The sequence below is a fragment of the Copadichromis virginalis genome, linkage group LG12 (genome assembly GCF_057382275.1).
Source record: "Copadichromis virginalis isolate Kocher_CV1m ecotype Utaka linkage group LG12, C_Virginalis_male_GT1.1, whole genome shotgun sequence".
In the NCBI taxonomy this organism is placed as follows: Eukaryota; Metazoa; Chordata; class Actinopteri; order Cichliformes; family Cichlidae; genus Copadichromis; species Copadichromis virginalis.
Genome location: NC_140629.1, coordinates 36,511,996 through 36,537,102, shown reverse-complemented (window position 1 = coordinate 36,537,102; position 25,107 = coordinate 36,511,996). Strand labels below are relative to the sequence as shown.

At 39.6% G+C, this 25,107-nt stretch overlaps 1 protein-coding gene across 3 annotated transcripts; it reads right to left on the bottom strand.

Moving 5' to 3' along the window:
* Positions 1 to 1,969: 1,969 nt before the first annotated feature.
* LOC146697574 (serine/threonine-protein kinase N2-like) lies at positions 1,970 to 25,070 on the bottom strand. 3 transcript variants are annotated; one of them, XM_085476362.1, is made up of 21 exons: positions 24,881 to 25,070; positions 22,016 to 22,558; positions 21,581 to 21,752; positions 18,686 to 18,837; positions 17,958 to 18,156; positions 15,799 to 15,921; positions 13,859 to 13,965; positions 8,949 to 9,092; positions 7,309 to 7,384; positions 7,026 to 7,218; positions 6,669 to 6,804; positions 6,346 to 6,389; positions 6,165 to 6,222; positions 5,969 to 6,060; positions 5,424 to 5,600; positions 5,212 to 5,274; positions 5,052 to 5,128; positions 4,744 to 4,886; positions 4,507 to 4,614; positions 3,140 to 3,220; positions 1,970 to 2,565 (listed from the first exon to the last, which is right to left on the bottom strand). In XM_085476362.1, the coding sequence occupies exons 3-21, from the start codon at positions 21,744 to 21,746 to the stop codon at positions 2,362 to 2,364; spliced, it is 2,343 nt and encodes a 780-aa protein (XP_085332488.1). In that variant the 5' UTR covers positions 21,747 to 21,752; positions 22,016 to 22,558; positions 24,881 to 25,070; the 3' UTR covers positions 1,970 to 2,361. The 3 variants fall into 3 exon arrangements, with proteins under 3 accessions (XP_085332488.1, XP_085332489.1, XP_085332490.1); XM_085476363.1 differs by lacking the exon at positions 24,881 to 25,070 and having other exon boundaries at positions 21,599 to 21,752; positions 22,016 to 24,650; XM_085476364.1 differs by lacking the exons at positions 8,949 to 9,092; positions 24,881 to 25,070 and having other exon boundaries at positions 22,016 to 24,650.
* Between the last annotated feature and the right edge of the window lie 37 nt (positions 25,071 to 25,107).

Sequence of the window (25,107 nt, the reverse complement as noted above, 5' to 3'; positions counted from 1 at the left end):
TGGCACTGATGCACGATCAAGTGAGAATGAACAGTTGGGGAAGTGTGTGACAGTTATTCACTTCATTCATTTATAAATAAACATGAAGGAACCCAAATTGTTGCTGTATTAGAGGCAAATTTACAAAAACCACTTAGTGTAAAACAAAGCTACTTCACAAGGATCGCCACAGCAGGCAGCTGCACATGCCTGGTTTTATGCACAACCCTCTGACGTAGCCGCTAAAGGAGAAACCCGTGTAGTGTCGCAGAGGAAATAACAGCGACATGAGGTGAAGTCGTAATAACAACATGTGAGGGCTTAGTTGACACAAGCCAGGATATTTGTAGTTCAGCATTTCTCTCAACAGTTTAAATGAAAATCTATTATTAGAGTTTAGCTACTGTAAATTCAGAACTATATTTTGAACCTCCTGTTTTTGATCTGCACATAGCATATTTATCTAGAGGTGATAAAGGTATAGACTCTTCAAGCATCCCGTGTCTGTCTCTATCAGATTTGTTTCAACCTTTCACCAGATCTCCGAAATAAACTACGAGCAGGAGGAGGTGAGAGCAGGCTGGCGGTCCGGGCAAACTTTGGCTCTCTGCAGAGATTATAAAGGGTCACTATCACTTTGTTTGCTCAGTCAGAAACACAAAAAAATGATGCTGCCTGGTTATTTATTTATCTTTGTTGTGCTGTCAGATCAATGACAGCATGAACAGTCAGCGTTTTTAGCCATGGGATCAGTTTGAACATGATGGAGCTGCAGAAACATTTAGAGTCAGCATCAAGACAGGCTGGGAAACTTTCATTGAGCTGGAATCAAGCAAGATTTATGCTCGCACTTTATTTTATGGCACACTAGTAAGACGAGAAAATAAATAATAAATATGAGTATGGACATTGGCAACCATGGATAATCATCCAAGAGTTATGACCTGTATCTGATCAGATAATTATATTACATTTACAAACTTCACAACAACATCCAGGCTGGAAGGGATTTGACATCCATCCACCCACCTACCCATCCATCCATCCATCCATCCATCCATCCATCCATCCACCTACCCACCCATCCATCCATCCATCCATCCATCCATCCATCCACCCACCCACCCATCCATCCATCCATCCATCCATCCATCCAGCCAGCAGACTAAACCTTTTCCTTTAGATCTTCTGGGGGGACAGCAAGGCAAATCCTAAGCCAGCCAAGCGATTTATTCCCTCCAGCCTGTCCTGGGTCTGCTCCAGGGTCTCCTCTTACTTAGACATTCCTAAAATACCTCAACTAGGATGTGTTGAAGAAGCATCTTGGTCAGATTCCCAAACCACCTCACCTGGCTCCTTTCCATGTGGAGGAGTAATGGCTCTACTCTAAGCTGCTCCTGAATGACTAAACTCCTCGCTGTATCTCTAAGGCAGAGACATGATCCTGAGACTGACATGCTTACACCCTCCTCCCTTTGTGCATGCCTTAAAATTCAATCCAAAGAAGATTTGAACAGAATGGATGACAAATGGAAGCCTTGGCACTCACAGGGAACGATTTGAACTTACTGCCATCTCGTTAAGTCTCATCAGTGCGGCGTAAAATGAAGTGCAACCAAATCTGTAAAGTGCAGAGTCTCGAAATCGACTGATATCACTGTCTGAGCCTCTGCGCTTATTTCTCAAAATATTGAACTATTCGTTTAACCTACTCATTCGTTTTTTTGTAGTTTTTATTTACAATCTCTAAGCTGTCAAAAGGTATCAATCACAGGCCACTGGCAATCACAAGTCTGAAGTCAGACCTTAAAAAGGGATTGAAATTAAATGGTAAAAGGAATGCAATCCTCACAGCTGTAGTTATAATCTGCAAATGTTTCATTTTTATTTTTATTCCTATTTATTCTATTTATCCCCTTCGTATATTTTATTTATATTGTCTCTGTATTTATATATATATATATGTGTGTGTGTGTATTATATATATATAATATTCTGTAACTTCTGTCGGTGCTGTGCTTTTTTGGAAATCGAATTTCCCAGAGGAACCCACCCGAGGGATTAATAAAGTTCTATCTAATCTAATCTAATCTAATCTTCTGTACTCAATAAAGGACTCATAACTGATCAATTTTAATGATTGACTGATTAACCAATCAACTAACACAACAGCAGACCAAAATATAAAAATATAAAAGTCCTGTCATTGTTCTTGTAAACCCCTACTAATGCATTTTAATGCTTTTTATCTAAAAATATATAAATAAAGTAGCTTGCCATAGGAGGGTTGTGGTTATGATAAACGTGGGTTACCTGCCAGTGTGGACACTAACCTGGACATTCTGGTTGTAATTTACCCCTGCGGTCACGTCAGTTTAATTTTTACCCATGCAAGGCGCAAAAGTCAAAGTCCGCGAACACTTCCTGGTGCTCGGCGGAGAGGCTGAAGGGCTTGGAGGGAGGCGACAGGGTTGGCTGGAGTTGAGTGAACTCGCTGTCGAAGTTGCTGACATCAGTGGGCTCCTTGATCGACGGCAGGAAGGGCGGCGTTACTTTCTTCGCTAGCAGGGCTTCCCAGTCGATGGTCTGCAAAAGAGCCACAAAGTTAAAAAAAAACAGGTTATCCCTGTGAGACTATGCTACCTCCTCAGTTTCAGGCAGTTTTTTCTAATCCTGGCAGTGTATGATGTCATCAAGAAAATAGTTCAAACTTTGTGTTGTCGAGGGTGAGGCAGTAAGAAAAAAATGCTAAAAACAGCTAAAACAACTACTTTGTGAATGGAGTGGCTGCAACAAGGCCCAGTTTGAGATAAATAAGGATTATTTTGAACTGTGAATCATGCAAAGCTACTGTAGCAGAATCAGAGAATAAAAACATGGAGCAGAAAACAACAATAATAGGTTAGCTTTAGTACTTTGACTCATCAATCAATAATTTAGGAGATAGAGGTGCTTATAGAGCTTTGATGTGTCTGCACAGGTTAAGTCACCGTCTAATCAGTACTAATCAGTGCTTCATCACTCATCAGGCTGAATTAGGAGTAGTAGACACTGATTATAACGACTACTCAGCTTGTTTACATATTGTTTAGATGTTACGTGTCGGAGAGTAGTTCAGTGGAAAGAAAGTAAAGACAAACAGTTGATATGGATCCGATACCTCAAAGAATTTCTCTCCTTTGACCTCGTTTGCGTCCCTCTCTCCAGCTCCGAGCCTTTTTAGTGGATTCTTCTTCAGCAGCTGTGAACAAACACGGATGTTTTCAGGTTTCTGGTTGAAATACATTACTCGCCGTATTTTATACTCAAATTTAAATCAGTAATTACAGGTTCTAGGATTAGGTTCTAAAAAGTGTGTGGTGCATTATGACGTTTTCACCAGAATCTTTCTGAAATATTATTCAGAAGTAAATATGAGTTATGCAAAAAAATTGTTCGATCACCTCATTGCAAAAAGGATCTACATATGAACCTCCTGGAGTAGGGATGGGTACCGGTATCCGGTGCCATAATCTGACATAAACAGTAGTAACCAGACCGAAAAGCAGCGCACATTTCGGTGCTTTCTTTCTGTGCTTTTTTTTCCTGAGCTGTCATACACTTTGGATTCTAGCCAATCATTTTACCTTTCCAAGGATAGTGGGCGGGCCCAGGTACGTATGTTCTTTTAGAGCAGAGCTACAGATTAAAAATGCCCAAGGCGAAGCGATCAAAAGTCTGGCTGTACTTCACAGCAAAAGAGGCAAACTCAGCAGCCTGCAACAAGTGCTTTAAGGTGATACTGTGCAAAGGAGGTAACACCTCGAATCTGATGAAACACCTGGCGACGCATAGCGTTTTTTTAAAAGCCGAGAAATGCGCCGTATTTGATAGCTTACTGCGAGACCTCACACCGTGCACATCTACTGCGGGTGTGGTAAATCTCCATTAGTGAGTTAGCGCGGATAGCCCCGTGCGTGGGGCTGGACAGTGCTTATCATTTTGCAGATAAAAAGAGACTGCTAAAAATAAAAACATGAGAGGTTTTTGGACAAAGTTTGTGTTCTCCATTCTTTAAGCACCAGTTCGAGCACCATTTAAGCACCAGCACCGTTTCAAAAGTACCGATTTGGCACCGGTATCGGATAAAACCTAAACGATACCCATCCCTACTCCTGGATGAAGTGAGTTTTCTCTGTGAACTCTAGCTGCCTTTTACAGTCATAAGAGATGTTTTTTACGGGTGATTCTAAACATGCTGTAGGTGCTGATGTGATAATGTGTGTTTATTAGCCTAGATGGGAAAATGGCTATAAAAATAGATGCTGGGGTTTTTGTGGCTCATAGCGCCCTATTTGCACAGCTGGTTGGTTGACATTTAGATAAAGCAATGAGTCTCTATTGCCTTATGGAAGAGTTATCTATGCATATTGTACTTAACATTTCATAAATGGCCAAAATGAATTAAAATCCTGTCACAACTTGATGTGTGACTTATAAAAATTATCGAGAAATGCAGGACGCAAGAGGTCAAATGAAGGCAAATACCTTCTGGATGATGGCGACAGCATTGGGAGGAATGCAGGTTGGATACTGCACGTCGTCATTAACGATGCTGTCAAACACCACCTCCTCATCTTCACCAGGGAACGGAGACTAGCAGGAGGGCGGAAAGATGCTGAGTTAGGCTTAACTGAGATGAACTGTGGAACTTTGCATTGATCACTATGATATTAAAAGCTTTCAGCAAAAGCTGAACTGAATATGAGGTTATATATGAATAACCTCTCCAACAAGCATTTCGTAGATGAGGACGCCCATCCCCCACCAATCCACTGCTCGCGTATAGTTGTCGTCTGTCAGGACTTCAGGAGCAAGAAACTCAGGAGTCCCACAGAAAGTTGAGGTCCGATCGCCGTGTCCCATCCCTGCCGATACATCACACACTTCAGTCCTCTCAGATGGAAGTATGGAGAGTTTAAATCGTAAAACTGATTCTGTTTGGGTAGTAGTATAAAAGGTAAGAATGTGGCTACTGCTACTTGTGCTGAGCCAGAAATTAGAGTACAGACAGGTGTGCTGAATGGATTCACCTTCTTTACAAAGTCCGAAGTCTGTGATTTTCACAAATCCATCTGCATCCATTAACAGGTTGTCCAGCTTCAGATCTCTGTGTAAAACACAGAGTACACAAACTGAAGGGTGCCAAATGTTTTCTTGTAACGTGAGATCACTTTGGCACTTATCACCTACCGATAGATGATTTTATTCAGATGCAGGAACTCTAAACCAAGCAGGACACATGCTGAGTAAAACCTGTACATGATAGCAACAACAGATCAGAGATGTTGGATAACAACACCTTAAAAAATACATTGATTTGATTTGTTTTCTTTGTCAGGGAAAGAAAACAAATCAATATTTGGAAATCCCTCAGGCAGTATGTTTACTCTTTTTATGCACACCTGGTCTGAGCCTCATTAAACACATCATTGTGGATGTGGATCATGAGGTCACCGCCGGGTAAATACTCCATGACGAAGCAGACGTGGTCGCTGGTCTGGAAGCAGCCGTGGAGGTTGACGAGGAACGGGTGCCTGGACGCGTTGATCATCTCAAAGATCCTCTTCTCGCTCATAAGACTGCAGAAAAAAAATACATCACTCAGCTATTATCCTCAGAGCTGCAAAGAGTGAGTTTTTCTTGTCAAGCTCAGTAATAACATCCATGGCTGCAGTTCCACTAATGACCACTTGGGGCTGGCTCCAAAAGGAAGTCAATTCCCCTTGACTCCAGTGTTTAAATGTCCAACTTTACAGCATTAAAAAGCACGATTAGAAACTAGATACAAAAACAGTTTGGGCCTTTATCTATAGGCCATAACAGACACTGAGTGAAGGCAAAACTCAAACGCATCCCATTGATCTATAATCTGAGCTTTCTTATTGATAATCACGTAACGTGCACCTGCATGCAGATTTAAAGCATTCTTGTCTTTCCTTCCACTCACCTGTCCACTTCATCACGAGTCACAATGTCTCTTTTCTTCAAAGCTTTGACAGCATACAATTTTCCGGTCTTCTTAAACTCTGCCAGCAGGACCTGGAAAACATTCACAGCAAATCTAACCCTGATCAGCTGAGGACAAACAAGAGAAGACGTTTGGCTCAGTCACAGTGTTTTACAGAAAAGCTTCAAACTGTTACCTTCCCAAAGTGTCCTCTGCCAAGAACTGAGATATACTTAAAATCTTCCACCTGCATCCTTTTGGGAAAAAAAGAACAAAAATAGAAAACAAGGATGGTGCTTAATTCCTAATTTTTAGAAGAGGACGTGGAGTGAAGTGTGTGAAGACGTGTGTGTGTGTGTGTGTGTGTGTGTGTGTACTTTAGAGCAGATACAGGCTGATCTTCGCTTTCTTCTACGGAGGACTGCAAATAAAAATTCAATGGCAAATTAGAGCTCAATAAGAACATGTTTAGATCTTCTAAAAGCTGCTGTTTAAACCAGTGATATAAGCAGAAAAATTTATGTTTTTGGCTGTTATCACATCACAAAGCTGCCAGTGTGGCTTTAGATCCTTACTCTTAGTGCTTATAATCTGTTACTGGATACGGTTTCACTCTTCTAAAGCTAATTTGTCTCTCGCTACATATATAAATGTGTAAACTCTGAATGCACTGGCATGTCAACTATTGCTAATGACTTACCAGTTTTTCTTGCAGTGTGGGCACAGATGATGTTCGGTGCACTGCACTGATGATGCCAGCTGTGTTTTCTTCCTGGTCGAGGATGTTGGGAGAGGGCTGATCCTCAGTGATGCTCAGTCTGATTACTGGAGCTTCGCTGCAGCCCCACAGAGACAAGTGTTGAAAAATGTAGTGAGATAGTAGACAGTCAAAAAATACTAAGAGAGGCCAGGACCTGGAGGCAAACTACTGACATTATCATTGGAAAAGTTTTATCTCCTCACAGTACTATATACATAAAAATAAAAAAAATCAAGCTAAAATACACAATAAGAACTATCTATCACAATGTGAGATGAACTTATGATTAGTTCATACCTTGGCAGTGAAGTGGTAGTTTGAGGCTCCTTTTCAGTTGCATGGGGGGCATTGTTGGCCACCAGGTCAGGGGTCGCAGAGAAAGATGAGCTGAATGTGGTGAAGGAGCTGTAGCGAGGGAGGATGCTCATCATCAGATGACCCCAAGTGGCAAAGTTCATGTTCATCTGGGCTGCTCTGAGAAAGTTCTTCCCTGACAAAGAAAACAAATCAAATCATCATTTCACTGCAGAAACACAAATTCAGTCTGAATAAATCTGTTTGGGGGCTTTTGTGTTTGTACCTCTCTCTTTAGTGAAGATGCACCGCTGACGTCTCAGCTTTGGCTGCCGTTCGAGCACAGTGTCAATAAATCGAAGCTGTAAAATACAAATCAAACAGATTTCTTTTAACTTTTGAGAAATTAACTGCATTTCTATCCAACTGGGATGAAGAAGCATGGCTAATATTGCACCTTATTGGCTGTGATAGTTGGCACTATCTGATTAATGTGTGGATTAATTTGAGACAGAAAAAAGGCAAAGTGTCACAGTGAAAGGCTCAAAGCTGTGAGTGTGGTGCCAAAGCTCACCCAATGTTAGATTTCTGTTCCTCGATAAGACTCTACTTTGTTGAATCAGAACATAATGTGGAGCATATTAGATTTCCTACAACCACACTGAAATCTGTCAACATGCAGCTCTTTATGGGACTCTGAAGTGTGTTGGATTAATGTGAGAATGTTAAAATGAAATAATATTGACTTTAAACAGCTCATTGAACACTTTTAAAGCACGTTTGCATCTGATTTTCCCTCCTCTCAGGGCTGGATGACTAACAAAAGACTGAGCAGATTAAGTTTGCCACTTACCACTTGCCACCACATCTAAAAACCTCCTTTTATAACCCTTCCAGAACAAGAGAAAAGGTTTGGAGATGCACAGTATTCTTTCAGTCTGGTTTCAGAGAGTTACACTCCACTAAAGAGCTCTCATTAAAGTCTCCAATGAGCTTTTGATGGCTGCAGATAAGAATGACTGTTCCAAGTCTTTGCTTTCATCAGCCTTTGAAACCGCTGATCATCAGCTTTTGATCCACAGGTCAAACAGCATGGCAGTGATTTTGGTTTACCTCACTGGTTTACTGATTTTTGGGTTCGGTGGGTGAGTTTTGGTCTGATTTTGCTTCTTTATCATTCAGTTTTCTTGGTTAAGTTCTCTTTTATATTCACTGTATATCCTCATTAGGTCATATTATCAGCAGTTTTGAAATAGTTTCTTATCATTTTTATGCCAAGATCATTCGACTGTACTTCTCTTTGAAACCTCACGAACTGGATATCCAGCTCAATCGACTGTCTTAATGCAATCAGGGTGCAAGGCTAGGTGACAAATAATTGCTCCTGAGAACATCAGTGCTCAAGCAGCTAGTGGGGTCCCTGTCATTCACAGTAAACTCTAACATGTGGAACCGTGGGATCATTTTTGATCAGTCCTTGATGTTTGATGCTCACAAAAAGTCTCTGACCCACTCTTGTTTTTTCAAGTTAGTAAATCTTGTTAAACTTTAGTCTGAAAAAGTGATTTGGAGATGCTTGTTCATGCCTTCATCTCCTCTCACTTGGATTATTGTAATCCACTGTTTTTTCATCTGTTAATCGCCTCCAGTCTTTTTGCATTGACTTCCTGTCAGGTTTAGTGTTTAGTTTAAAATCTTAAAATCTCCTGCCTTTCTGGATGTGACCTGTAGGAACTTGGTTTGATGCTGAGGCTAACTTTAGTGGATGACTTATCAGGCTTAATGTCGGCATTTACTACAACTTTTTCTGGTGTATATCTAGTATAATATGATTAAGCCGATTGCTCTCTTTATGCTGTATGTGTGCATCTATGTTTTGTTGTTCTTTGCCACTGCACCGTACACAAGGCAGGTGGTTGTATGTACCTTAGTGTAGAGGAGGCCCTGTGGCTCTAAAGTTATCCCCTGGTTGATGATTGGGTTTTCCATCATCTCCTCCAGTCGCAGGAACTTGACTGCACACATCGCCCTCTGGTCCCGCCAGAAGACACCGACCTCCAGCTCCCGGGACTGCCAGCAGAGCGAGGACCAGCAGAGAAAACACAGACTGAAGGTTTGAGCGGGAAGTGAGCACCACCATGACTGAAATGGTAGTAGCAACATGTTGTGATTCATTTCTGTTGCAATTGAGAATCTTTAGAAGAGGTTCAATCATGTTTGTGATCACTGACTCATTGTTGTGAGGCTGTTTTTATCAGATTAAAGGAAGCCTGTGAGTATTTGCTGGAGTCTTTAAAGTTTCACTGTGGATTGGTGAGAGGAGTAAAGTTACTTATTATATTTCAGTTTAACTGAGTGTTTCTAATTAATAGAGCCAAAGGTTGTTTGCAGCTGTTAGTGAATAAATCGTTGATGTTTTTAAAAATCAAAATGTCAAACAATATCTTCAGCAAAGTTAATTGTTCTTTGCTAATTTCAGGATGTTCTTCTTTTTCTTACTGTACTGCAAATTGGAAACCAAGTTCTTGAAACAAACAAGCATCTACAGTACTAAGCATGTCTTTAGCTCAGGCTGTGATGAACTAATACCTGCAGGTAGAGGGCGACCCCTGCTGCTCTCAGACTGAACTGCAACAACAATTTAGTCTATGGCGCAAGAATGTTCACTGCTGGAGTAATGGGTAGGAGGGTTCGGTTCATCATGATGCACAACAGCACCCACGATACACTAGAATTTAATGGCTTCCTGCCAGTGAAACATGGAGTAGGGCTCAGCAGATGAGGAAAAAACTCATTTTACTAGTCACTTTAACTTCATGGAAAAAGTGGCAAAAACAAGGAAAGACGTGAAGGAACATAACAAAGGCTGTAATAAAAAAAAGAAAGAAAGAATGAAATAGCTTATAGAGTGAAAAGATGAGTGAAAAAAGTGGAAAAACTCCATTATAACCCTAAAGACTGCAATTATAGCTCTTAATCTTTATTTATATCATGATTTTTATACATTAAAAATGTTGTCACAGCAAAGTAATGTTCAGAATTTATCTGTGGTTATTACCTGCAGTTGTAGGTTCAGATTATCATGTGAAATGGAAAACACATTAATGATGGCTCAGTGTATCCTCTGCTATAATAAATGAAGCACTGAAGCACCTTTCCTGCATATTTAAGAAGCTACAAGCAGCTCTTATTATGGCTGCAGATACGTCAGGGTCGCTTTACTCACTGCCCACAAAACTGTATTCATCTACAAGATTTTAATACAAGACCTTCATCAGGCAATCAGCTACTTTATTTTAAAGGTCATATCTATACATGTGTAGATTGTAGATTTTAACTGTAATTGTTAAGCATTTATTGAATAACTATTATATTAGATATAATTTTCATGGTGCTGGACTTGTTGTGATGGTTTTTGGAATTTTATTAATTATTTTCAGACCCCTTTGTTCTCGTTCTTCATGGTTATTTGGTGATATTTTAATCTCTTAAGCTGGGATTCGTGGCTTATATGGTTGAGGCAAAATGAGGCGCTCGCTGAGAGTAAAATCTCAGAGCAGCACAGAAGTGTAAAGAAGCATCCAAGGGTGGAGTGAAACAATAATTCAATACGGTAACTCGACTCCATCACTGGCTCTGCGTTATTTAAGGTTGCAACCACATCAGATTTTCTCTTTCTTCCTCATGGCAAAAGAATTGCACTCAAAATAAGAGGATGTGCAGAGCATCTGTATCCATAACTGCAGAAAAGATCGCACTGACTGAGTTGTCAATGTGTGCTAAGGCTGAAAGTGCCAATCAAAAGCTCACCAGGAACACATCAGTCCCACACTGACATGCAAAACCATCAGCCGACGTCTTATAAGCATTCAGATGGTTATGTTTATAGTAAAGCATCCAGCCAAAGTATTGTAAGACTTCATTCACACTCACCGAATTTAAACTACAACAATGCATAAAAGCTTAATCTATTTGTTTTAACTGGACTTTTTGACTGACCTGCTCTCTGAGATGTATTTTCACCATTTAGCTGCATCTATTTTTTTATTCCCCCTCTCTCATCTCCACTTTTCATTTGACCATCCATTACGCTGGAAGTCGCCTAATGTGCTGTGCAGAGAAGCACTTACCTACTGCAGCCGTGCCGGGTGAAAAACAGAGAGGGCTGGGCTGGGCGAGGGCACACAGTGTAAGGTGAATCTGACGAGATCCTTCTACTCCTGACTTTGTCTATTTTGTCCCAGTTCTTCTGAACTAAACTCAAAATAGTCAAGAAGTGTGCTTCAATTAATTGTGTTCTTTCCAAAGGAACTCGTTAAGACCTTGGGGCTGTGTTTTGGTTTTATGTTGTTTCTCCCAGTTCATATGTCCCTGAGAGGAGCCTCTTCATACTGTCATGGTCTTTGGCTTTGTGTTGTTTTGGGGTTTTGAATTCTTAATTAACATATTTGGGTTTCTGTTTTGGGGTTTATAGACTGGACTTTAGATTTCTGTGTTTGTTGTTTATTATCTTTATTCAGTCTTTGGTTCCAGTTTTATACTTTAAGGTTTTCATGGTAATAGCTTTCTGTTTTGTGTGTTTTGGCTCCTCTTTAACTTTCATGTTCTTACAGTGACTTTGGGTGTTTCTGGTTTCTTTTATTGTTATTCGTTTCTTCTTAGTCTTCTTGTTTCCACCCTCTTCTCTTTAGTCCAGCTTTCTTTATCATTGTCCTTCTGTTCCCCCCGAATTAGTCCATTCATGTTTAGTCTTTCTTTGTTTCAGAAATGGTTGGTTGTTCCTTTCCTGTTTTATTTTGATAGATGTCTGTCTGTCTCATTGTCCTCACCTGTGTCTGATCCTAATCAGCACTCTGTGTATCTGTGTATCTTCCCTCTTTTGATGTGCCTGCCCTTTGCTGACCTCTTTGCTTTTGTGGATTTTGTTCTCATTTGGACTTCATTTCATTGGCCATCAAAGCATGCTATTTGTTGGGGCTTTCTGACTTCTGCCTCCTACATGTGGGTTCTTATTCCTGCTCATTGCGATACATGTGTGTAGTCTGATTACTCTCTGACCTGCACAGCGCCCTTGTACAGTCTATATGGTTGGGTGCTTGCTATATTGTTCTTGTCAGCACATGAAGTGTTACTACAGCATGTACTAAGCTGCTGATGCTGTTTTTATCTGCATCAATGTCACACAGACAAAGGTCATAACAAGAAGAACAGATTGTAATGGATCTTGTTTCCTTGAAGTGTGCTGCACAGCAACTGAACAGTATTCAAACAGCGCCTCATTTCTGTAATTAGAAACAGGATGATTGGGAGGGAAGTAAATGGGCAGGAAGGCCAGTTTGAACGTGGGCGGTGTGGATTAGAGCGAACATGAAAAATGACTCACAAATGCTGAAAGCTGGCTCGCCGTCGCAGCGGTTTAAATCATGGGGAAAACGAGAGGAAAATATGTGCTACTCTGTTTTTCTGCAGTTTAACTTCCCACTATAACTGATATGATCAAAAAGTTTAGTAAAAGCTGCCAAACATGAGCGTGCCCTGACATGATGTTCCAGAAACTCGGAGTTAATTAATGCTGCGACTGGTAGCCCTGAGATTTTTGATTGCAGAAATGCTGATCAGAGTTAGTTCAATCAACTCTGAGTATCGTCACCCTGAGTTAAGGCCATGAGTAATGAAAGAAAGCCCTCATTAGTGGAGCTCGGGTAACTTAATTCACCACGGCAGCAAGTATTTAAAGGGTAGGGCCTTTTATTTTTTCTGCGTCGTCCAGTCATTATTTACCCAAATTTTCATTAACAGATGAAGCCGAGGGGTGTACTACGGAGTGAGACTGGTGGGTTAGGGAGCAACGATGAGTTTAAAGTCAGTTTTACAAGGGTGGCCGCGGTAAGTTATGCTTCTTTCAGTTTAAAATTGGAAGCGTCTCCTCTTAACTCATTCTTGTATTTACAGCATGTTTGAGCGATGATTGATCTAAGAGCGATCCCTTTTTGCAGAAGACAAGTCATGTGAAACATGAAATGCCCCCTTTTAGCCTGAAGCAGAATCCTGGTTTGACACAGACCGTTCATAACCCATGTTCAACTGGGGTTTTTCGTTTTGTCGAGCCAGCTAACACAAAGAAAGCCTGTTTTTACAGAATTCACTTCTTAATATATACCACTGGAATTTGAGCAGATTTTACATTTCATTTGTAAATCAAATTATTCAGCTGTAGCCTGACAGTAAAGACGTGTAGATCACACAGATTACATGGTAACTGAGTCAGAGTTTACGTTAATTCTCTTTCTGGAACAGAAAACCTAGAGTTTCCCTGATCTCAGGATTAATAAACTCTTTTCACTAAACCTGCTTCTGGAACAAAGCCCAGGTTTAAACTCCAGTTGCTTTAATTCATGCCAACCTGTTGTTTCAGTTTCCTTGGTTCAAAATCTGATTCTGATTGAATTTTTTTGTTTTACTGGTGCAGGCTTCTTTTAAACCATCCTCACTGCTTTCGTCTCCACAGCTTGAGGTAAATATGTTTGATTGTGTGACGTGGCAGACTGCAGATGGTGAGAAACATGATTCTGATTCACTAACATGAGCTCTGTGGTCAGAACAAAAATGACTAGTGAACATGTTTCATGAATCTGATGGTAATTTTGAATGTGCACTTTGTGTTTAGTGTATTAACATTTCACTGAATGAGACCCATTATGACAAAAGAGATGAGCAACAGTCTGATAAATTGACATAATTTATGCTAGGAAATAAAAATGGACTATTACTTTGTTGTTTTCCCACTCCTCAGTTAACGTGGTTAACTAAGTATCTGATGGTGTGTAGGGACTCACCCGCTCTAGCTGGATGTAGAACGTCTGGTCCCAGCTCAGCCTGCTGACGGATGCCCAGCGCGTCCGGCCGACCACTCTGCCGTCCAGCCTGAGCACACCACTGATCTCTGCGGTGAGACAAACATTTACGTTTTACTGGCTGTGTCCTGAACAGGCTTGATTTTTACAGCAGTGAAGATTTACATGAATGTTCATTTTATTTACTAGGTGCTTTTAATTTGTAAATCCAACATAATTCTAATAATTCTGACAACTTTGTCTAACTAATCAGGGGCTTTTATACTGAAAATATGACACTAAATCATCCTGATAAATTTTGTATTACTAACTGAAGTCTTAAATTTTGAAAATCCAACATTCAACCTGAGAGCTTTCTATAAAAGGTTTTTATTTTCAGAAACTGGGGTTAGTCTGCTGGACCCACCAAAGCAGTAGAATATGGATGAATGAGTAATAAACAATAAATTAATGCGTACCCCTGCACGCAACTTTTTCTAGATATTATTTTTTGTACCTTTACATTGAAGGTTCAAGGCTGGTTTTGAGCAGCTGCAACGCATAAAGGTGCTTTGTACCTTAATGAATAAGAAACACCTGTCAATGGTCCAGCAGCACTACCTTAGAGGGTACCTCCCAGTAATTATCCACCGTACTCTTAATGGTACAAAAGTACTTTTCTGAGAGTATCATGTGAATCTGACTGGAGCCAGACGGTTCGCCTTCCAAAAGATCAAGCTTATGAAATCATGCTGGTTTATTTATCTTCTATTTTAGGAAAATAACAACTAAATGTCAGGGCATTTAACAAAGGACCTTTCAACATCCTTGACAGAGGATATGATATAATTTAAAGTAATAAGCTCACTTATTGTAATAGATTACCTTTAAAAGCACTCCATACTTCACAAAAAAGTAGGTTAACCCATTGAGCACGGCACCAGATTTCAGTGTTCGGCTGTGACACTGTGGCACTCTCATACTGATGTAAATGTCTTTTTAAAACAGAGACCGGGAGTCACACTATTCATGCAGCTAAATGTAATCTCACGTGAGCTGGAATTAATAAAGCTGTTTAATAATCTTTCTTTTATTGTGCAGAGTATGCTCTAAAGTGTTTGCATTTACTGAATCCATTTAGAATTTCAACATTATGCACTCCACTCCACACTGTATATAAATGCCACTTGTTTTGCACATATTCAACTCTGTATATTTTATATATTTTATTATTATTATTATTTTTATTTTTATTTTTATTTTTTTTATTTTTTTTTTTTTACTATTTAATTTGTAAAAATGTGTATACACACACACACACACACACACACACACACACACACACACACACACACACACACACACACACACACACACACGTAGGAAGATATTTAGTATACACATCCAGAAATGCATACACTATTATATATTGTACATATATTTATTAGTTTCAGGTTGGCCATTCTTGTATTTTGCTCGTTTGTGTTGTTGTGTTTGCACATCTCTGTTGCTTGTGGGGCTCGCACACAAGAATTTCACTCGCATGTGCTGTGCCAGTGTGCCTGCACATGTGATGTGACAATAAAAGTGATTTGATTTGATTTTGATTTGAAAACACTGTAAAAGTGACCAGATTGTCAAACCTTCTGCTTGCAAGAGACAGCCAATCAGAAGAAAGTTGGCTTGTTGGAGAAGTTAGGATGTTGTTTGAGCTTGTTTGAGTCAGAAGATGACCTGAAGTGCTGCACAAAGGCTCAGTGTAAGTTAAATAAAAATTATTTTGAATTGTTAATGATGCAAAGCTATCCTAGTAGAGTGCAAAAGCAAAAATGTGGCACTATAAATGAACATAAAAACGTCAATTTAATTATTTCCTTGTTCCAACTAAGATGAAATCACTCGTGTCCAAGGAAACATTTTAAAAATGCAAAATGTCTGCTTACCTGGAGGTCCGTCTGGTTTGTGAGCAGCTGGTGTCTCTGCAGGGTTTGGATGGTCTTCTTGCTCTGAATCTCCCAGAGGTTTCAGTAAATCCTCACATCCAAGAAGCCGGACTTCAAGTTTGCCTAAAGACATTTTTAAAAAACAAAACAAACTTTAAGATTCTAAAAACATCCTGAAATGATCACTAAACGATTATATTCTCACAAAATACTTAATCACTACATTATGTAACAATGCCTCCCCTTCCCAAGTCCTTAGTAATGAATTGCATTTAAGACCAAAATGAATGGAGCCTTTTAAAATAAAACCTTTTCTTTTTCTGCATGAATAAATCTCTCATGCTTCTAATCAGCGCTGTCTGGAGCTGCTCACTGAGCATTCACATCCTCATTTTCTCCCTTTCTCCGTACTGCTAACAGCTGTGAAGCACAAAATCACCCCCGAGTGAGACCCGATCTGAATGCTCGCCGCATACAGAGCAACTCCAGGATTTGTCTCCTCGTTACATCATCATCATGAGGCTTTTTTTTGCCTTTTTAGTCTCCAGCAGGGAGAGATGGGCTTACAAGTGAACTGTCCAAAACCAGCAGATTACATGTCTGATTATCCACTGCCAGAGGTCAGCGTATGGTTAGCCATGTTCCAACACTGGGCAGGAATGGTGCCGCTAGAAAGAGCTGTGTGTTAGAGAGGAAAAAAACAAAGCTTTCTTTGAGATGTAGGTGTTTGATTTTTAAAGGTCAGTAATAATTTCACACAGATTTCCTGGGAATAACTACTTAAAAATAGTGTTTAATTAGTAGACTTGCAATTAGTTAAATCCAGTTATCTTCCGGTCTTCTGAATGTACTAACACATAAAATGTGTCTATAATTAAACATATGATTCTGTAATAAGTGAATGATTTGTGTTTAAAGAGAGCCGTTCCTTCATGAAATTCACTTTCCTCTGTAAGCTTGTTTGTTAGTTTCTTCCAGGAGCAGGAGGTTATTATGGAGCTAAAGAAAATAAAACGAGAAGCTGAATAATCCCTTAAAACGTGAAAATCAGGTCTGTCTCATAATCTCCAAATGACCGAGTGGGTTCATTTATGCACGCATTTTGTTTTTAACATTATTTTATTGTAATTTTCCACTTCTGATCACCACATTATGTTTAGTAGTGAACCATGGCCAACAGACTATAATAAAGATTAAAAACAACCTGATTATGATAAATTCGATAAGAGCAGAATGACCAGATTGGAGCAACGTTTCCTGGTCTGCTGTATGAGTAGATGGTGGGATCAGAATCTGACATAAACAAGAATTGTATTGATGGTTTAGGCTGCTGGTGATGTGACGTGTATGATAGTCAATCTTAAAGTAGTCATGGAGAGAGATTTCAATTTCAGGTATTTAAACCATCATTAATAATGACAGGCTCCTCCTCCTTTCAGCTGCTCCTTTTAGGGGTCGCAATTTAGATCATCTGTCTACATCTCAGCCTCTCGCTGGCATCCCCTCTGTCAAACCTCTACATGTCATCCTTTATTACATCAGGTGCCTGGAAGCTCCACATTCAACATCCATTGCCCAGTTTATCCTCCAGTTTATCCTCTCAGTCCCGCCTCTAACTTTGTCTCCAAACCACTCATCCTCAGCAGTCTCTCTGATGTCATTATTTCTAATCCGGTCTATCCTGGTCATTCCCAATAAAAAACCTCGATATCTTCACCTCTGCCACCTCCAGCTCTGCTTTGTGTCTTTTTCTCAGTGCCACCATCTCTAAACCATACATCAGAGCAGGTCTCACTACCATCTTATAAACCTTCCCTCTCACGCTCGCTTCTATCCTGCCACAAACCCACCTGACACACGTCTTCACTCACTCCACCCTGCCGACACACTCTCCTTCCCCCCTCTCATGCACTGTCCATTTTAGCTTTAGATAATGCTGACAGGCTAATTCATACTTAATGCACTGTGCAACCTTCACTAAAAACTGTGTTATGTATATTCTTACAGATTTTTGGGGTCAAATTATTGAAACATTTGACCCATGACTATACCTATATCTGAGGTATGATCTAGTAAATTAATTTGCAAACAGAGCTTTCTCTAAAAGTACACTTTTAAATGTAGGTACTGCTCAGAAAAAGCATAGTTTGTGCTGGTACCGGTTAAGGAGGCAGGTCTGATGGAGAAGACGGATGGCGAGGTGGAAAGGGGACACCCAGTTGTGGGGTTTTGGGTAGAAGGAGGTCCCCCTCCTGCAGGCTGCTGTAGAGGCTCCTGTTTCTTTTCCTTCAGGCATTTCTCCAGGGAAAGCTGCAGAAGACCCAGTTTCTGGGAGGATTCCTGCACCCGAGCCTGAGCCTGCAAAGAAGATAAAGACTATATTGTTGTTTGGGCCTTTTAAATATAGGCTGTTTAGTATTTTTGGATATTGTTTGTGCTGCTTTACTTCCAACATAAATATATTTTTCAGACTTTATATTTTATATTTTTATTTATTTTGCTTTATTTTGTGTTTTTATTATATTAGCTAATCAGTGAAAGTGATGCTCAGAACACAACTAAACACAAACCAGAGCAAACATGAAAGTTAATATTTAACATTTCCAGCCCCATGTTTTTTCTTACCCTATACTATAATAGTCTTGCATGAATCACACTTCAAAATCATCTTTCTTTATCTGATACTGGACCTTGGTGCCGCCCCTCAGTTCATCCTCTATCTGAAAAAGCAGTTTTAGCTGCACAGTACAGCCAGTCTCAATTTTTTTCTTTCTTTCTTTCTTTTTTTTTTTTTTTTAGAAAATTCTTCAGATTTTTTAGACATGCCTTAAAACAAACTCCTTTCTCCTCTGACGTACTTTAAAATAAATGTGACTGAGAGTCCTACCTCAGCCAGGGCCTTCCGGTCCAACGATGAGATCCCTTCAAGCTCCTTCACCACATCTTTGGCCAGCACCAATGCATCTGACTCCCTCTGCACATAGTGCTGCAACTCTACCAAGCGAGCATCCACGAGACTCGCAGTGAGGGGAGATATCCCTGAGAGGGAAGAGAAAGAGAGAGTCTTGATACCTGCTATCAGTATTCCTAAATAAGAAGTAAACCCTTTTGTCTTAAATGTCACTGAGTTAAAAACACTACATTTTCTATGTGTCTGGCATTCAGCTGACACTTTTTTGAAATGTAGAAAAGCTCTAAAAGGAAGGATTAAAACATCGCAGCTAGGGAAGACCCTTCAAATGTTGCTATGTTGATACAAGAAGAAGAACACTGCATACTAAATAAACCCAGAAGTGAAAGAATCCTGTTTTCTCTTGCTGCTTGTTTTTTTGGGGTGGGGGTTTAAACGTAATTCTTAAAATTAATCAAAACCAGTGACTGACAAGAGCTGCAGAGTAATTACACTTGTGTTCTATTCAATTGATTTTATTTTGTTTTGAATTTTCATTAGTCTGCTACTAAAAGTAGATGTTTGCAAACTGGATCCGGTGACCCTGAATCATCCATTAGTTATGCTGCTATAGGCTCAGGCAGTTGGAGAACTTCCCATGATGCACTTAGGTAGCATTTATTCTACCATGCCCATGCATTTACACACCACTACTGCATTAACTCGAGTCTTCTCTCTCCTGTAATTGGTGTTGTGTCCTTGTCTCTCTCTTCTTTCTTTTGTTTCCCTGCCCCCACCCCTACAAGTCTGGTTCTCTTCCTATTAAAATGAGTTCTTTCTTCCCACTCTCACCAAATGCTTGCTGACAGGGATCATCAGATCACTAGAGATCTCTCTCTTTTATTTATATACCTTGCATAGAGGTAAATGCAGTTCAGAACACTTCACGGATGACTGACCTAATTACTGATAATAAGACATAACAAAATGTAACAAAAATGGGCAAATTAAAACAGTGGTTGAAACATCGAAGACATTTTAAATAATTAAAGTGAACCAAATAAAACTGTAAACAATCAAAAAAAAAAATACAATACTGAACAGAGAGAATCATTGTGCAATAGAATAAACTGTACAACACTCAAAAAGTGGAGCTGCACGCTGTGGCGACCCACTGTGAATAAGGAGTACCTAACTATTAGTAGATTTATGCTGGATGACCAGAGGGGTTGTACTGGTTCATTCGCTGTCACCATGTCTGACATATACACTGGAGTGAGACGAGGAAGTGCTTTAAAAAAAGAGTAAAAGGGTATTTTTAATTAATATGGATACATATGGAGGTCTACTTAACAATATAACTTGGTTCGGATGACTGTTGTTGTCACCTGAAACATGAAATATATTTAGGAATATTTTTGAGAATTAAAGGTATCAATAAATTTAACCAAAGCAACATCAATGGAAAGGTTGCTACCGCAACAATAATGCCAATGTAATGTATGGTCTCAACTCAACCATAAGTCAATGAATTATTATTGTCTTGGTCTCTGGGTTTGGCCTGTGACTTAGTGAATCACACTTTTTCTGGCCCCTCTGAGTCTGAGGTGATGGTTTTCAGTCAAAAGTGAGGAGTGCTCACTTGGGGTTGGGAACGAGTTGCTGTCTTAATTGAAGGCGTAGTTGAAGTATCTTGGGGCTCTTGTTGAGGGAAGGAGGGAAATAGAGGTTGAAAGGGGGATTTGTGCAGCTGCTGTATTATTTCAGATGCTGTACTGGTCTGCTGTAGGGAACTGAATTTGAAAGCAAAGGTGTCGATCTATATTACTGCCCTCACCTATGGCCACAAGCTGCTGGCAGTGACCAAAATAATGAGGTCACGGATTCAAATGACGAACACAAGCTTTCTACAAAGGGTGTCTGGTGTTTGGTAGGGTCTCAGAGTAGAGCTGCTACTCCTCCACATCAAAAGGAGCTAATGTTTAGGGATACCTCCTGGACGTCTCCTATGAGGTGTTTTAGGAATATCCAACCGGACTTGATTATGTCTCTTGACTGGCTTGGAAATCCATCAGTCTCCCATCAAAACAGGTGAAGGAGGCGCATGGATGGGTGGATGGATGGGTGGATGGATGGATGGATGGACTGAGAAAATCATTTGCTAGAGTCAGCCTTTGCTTTTAGACATTCTGCTGACACTTGGATACAGTGAATGAAACTGCCTGCTGTAGTAAAGAGGGCCTTTATTAGCTGTAGATGATAACATTTTAAGAAATCAATGAGAGGAAAAGAGGTCAGAGGTCCAAGAAAGGAAATGGGACCTGAGGAGCCATGGTATAGAGTTACTTGTCTCATATTCCGTCAGGCAGGAATCGTTTTTTTTAAACATTACTTTCAGAGTTTCACAAATGGCACGTATCGCCAGTTTAGAATTAAATGTCACACTTACACTCTGTCTCTAATAATCCTGTCAGAGCAGTTTCACTAGTGCAATATACTCTCATCATAACTGGGACAGGAGACTGTTGGCAGGAAATGTTAAAGTACTCACGTCACAGTATCTCTGGATCAAAAATGCATACTTTTTCACTTACAAGAAAAGCTTTTGAATTGTGATCTGTTGTTGGAAAACATTAGTCAAACAGATAATCCCCTTTCAAAAAATGGAAGCTCTGGCAAAACCTTCATTAAAGCGCTAAATTTTCAAACCACATATCTGCATGCACTGGAAACTCGGTTGCTCCTTCTGGGTTAACGAGACAAGTTATTTGAAAATCTGACAGAATTGTTGTGACTGGCCACGGGCAATATAATAGATGATTTCACGCCTCTTTCAAGGTAATTTGCACACTTAAATAAAGTAGAAGAACAGAGTATTATAGGGGGACTCACTTGTCCCAGCACTCTGACCTCCATGAGTGGAGCTGTTAGGGTTTCCACCACCATCAACACCACTGCTGCTGCTGCTTCCAGCCTGGGCGACTTTTATAATCTGCAGTCGGATCAGCTCAATCTTAGAGCGGCTATCCTGAAGCATCTGCTGAGCCGTGGACAACATCTGATCCTGGATAACAACATCACATCAAGAGACAACAAGCCTCACTTCATCACAGACAGGTCAGCTGGGACTGGAGCAGCATGCTGATTGAACACAGACAGAGTTTAGTGGAACGTGTGGTGTAACGTGAGGAATTCACCAGAGAGAGGGTTGCACACACACAACTCATTTACATATTGGACCAAAACAAGAGCGAAAGTAGACATGGATTAAGTGTGAATAACCTGCACAGATCAGATGGAAACACTATGACTTTGCACTTCACTCACCTCGGGGTGATTCTTCGCTCCTTGCTGAATAAGGATTAATCTGTCATCCTCTGTGGAAGTGGCGGGAGGGGACTTCTCAGGTTGCGCCTCTCCACCTTCACTATCCTTGAACCACAACAAGTCCCCTGATGTGATGGTGCGTTCACAGACACACTGACTGCCTGCTTCCTGGGATGCAGCTCCTACATCTTTAGACCTTGATCAAACAGCCTGTCCTCTTGTTTGTTTTCTTCTTTCTTCCTCTACAACATGCCATTCCCACTGCATCCTCATCCTCCGGTCTGTAATCAAATCCAACCCCCCCTCCCCTGTCTCTTTTAGATGGGTTTCTTTCTGCAGAGTTCCTTTCCAGTGCCAGCACTGCTGCTGCTGCTGCTGCTGCTCTGACAGCACCGATTGCCTTCTCAGGGCTCGGCATTGGCCGTTGCATGACCACATGTTCCTGCTCTGCCACCAACCAAAAGGCAAGCAGAGCTGCTGGTGCTCTCTTTGGGACAAAGCAGAGAAGAGCCTGCGGTGCTTAGGAGATTTGTTTAACCTCCTCTAACAAGAATGAGATGAGAGACTTAAATAACTACACTGATAGCAGGAGGTGGGAAATGAGTTCCTGGATATAATGATGTAACCTGTCTGGCTGTTTTTTACTGACAGCGTGGATTAACAGTCACGCATGACAGCTCTGTGGTTGTGGTCTCCCACTTTACTGCCTGTCAAATTGAAAGCAATTAACGTAGCTACACAATAACACACTTGAATAGACAATCCATCACACTTGCCCTAATTAGACTGTTACACATCCACCAGCTTGAAATTGTCTCATTAAAACGTGTACATGCCAAAAGGTGATTTCTAGTATTTTTTTTATTTTTTTTAAAAAAGATTGTGAGTATTTAAAGTGCTGTAAATGATTTGTTGGCCTATAATTTGTCCAACATATGTCTCATGAATTATAATGAGTCATTCTGAGCCAGAAAGAACATTCCTATCAAAAGGTAGGTTTTTGGCAAAGTAACTATTTCATATGCCTTATTTATCCAAATATAAAATGTAAATTACATTAAAAATCAATTTTCCAAAAGAGATCTGTCCAAGAGGGTGCCACAAAGTTATAAAATAGCAGTTCTAAAAAGTTAAGTAAAGTAGCCAAAAAGGACTGGATTAATTATAATGTAGAACAATAGAAGGTACAATAACTCTGTATTAAATATACTTACTAAACAGGTAATTTCTTCATTTTATAAGTAAAGCTTTCATAAATCCTGTCGACTACAGTCTATTTACCAATATCAGTAAAGGTATTAGGCATAAATAACAAACAGAAACATTGGCAATAACTTTCTGGCAGACAGACACTTTTTGGCATGCATACCAAACGTGTTTGTAGTCGTAAACCCTGCTTATACAGTGAAGACTACAACAGTTACTCGACAAAACCATCACTACATTGTAAGATTTTTTTATACGTAAATCACAAAATTACTTTGGGTATAACTAACAAGAATACAAGAATGAAGTTTCTACTTTCCACTTCCATTCAGATGTAATAAACCTAATTGATGACCACAATTAATTCTTTGGAGGTTTTTGTTCATTTGCGGTGTGATCTGTAGAGGAGATGACAATAAATGAGCAGTTTGGGACCATACACGTGTTGTAATCAGGCTGTTACACATGGTACATTGTTTATCAACTCTTTAAACTTGCAAATGGAAACCTTATTTTTTTAATAGCTTTGTCTATAGGTAAAGTGAATAACTAAGAAAGCTACTGGACATAACCTTACCTAAAGTATGTTCTTTATTCTTATCAAATTAAACATTTACAAAAAATAGCTCAGAAGAAGAAGAGACTACACTAATAGGTGTGGTACACCGCTACCAGCTTTAATGTTTCCTTATTAAACAAGCAAATACGTTTTAATCATAGATTTGTTTATAAATGTGGTGGATAACTAAGGAAGATACTGGACATAGCCTTAATAAAATATCATCCTTATTCCAATTTAAATTTTAAAAATGTAGCTAATTTTCTAATACTAATTAGCACAGACTAGCTCCTTCTTCCAACTTACAGCTTTATTTTAAGTTTGCTTAACCGTAGCCTGAGTAAATATAACAGATGACTGTAGTTAATTTGATGATCAAATATGATATTATTAAGCTATTATTCATTTTTGTTTTTTACACTTTTATTTGGTTGGGATTCAAAGCGAACAGATGGCAGTAGATCAGTAAATAGGGACCTTACTTACTTACATCCACTACCTGTATTTTATTTTCCCCCTTGCCAAAACTGCAAATACAAATAAATTTTATCATAGCTTCATTTGTAAACACAGTAGGAAACTAATCAAGCTCCCGGGCATGACCTTAACTAAAATATATTCTCTATTCAAATCCAAATTTAAATAAAATAAATGGCGCTAGAGTCAAAACCATTCATAACAGTTAATTAACACAGATCACCAGTAAGGGGTTCCTTTTTCCAACTTACAGTTAGTTTTAAGTTAGAAGCTTAGCACTGGCTGAAGTACACACAACAAATGACCGGTTAATTTGATCATCTGAAATTACACACACACACACACACACACACACACATATATATATATATATGGCAGTAGATGAGCAAATAGGAACCTAAGACATTAAGACATGTAATTATGCAGTTACACTTCAACTAGCTTGTCTTTTTCCTTACTAAACCAGCAAATACAAATATATTATCATACATTCGTTTACAAGCACAGTGGAGAACTAAGCAACCTTCTGGCCATAACCTCAACCAAAATATATTTTGTATTCATAACTAAATAAAACAATTGAACTGGAGTCAAATCGTTCCTAACAGCTAATTAGCACTGACCACCAGAATGAGGCTCTTCCAACTGACATTCAGCTTTTTTTTTAAGTGCGCAAGTGTGAGTCGGCAGCTTCGGCCTGGCCTGAGTAAATCTAACATATTACAACAAGTTAATTTCATAATCGAATATGACATTAATAAAAGTGATAATTGCAGGTTTTGCTCATTTCTGGTGTTATTTTAAGAGAAGAGACGGCGGTAAATCAGCAAATTGGAGCCAAGTAGTAAGA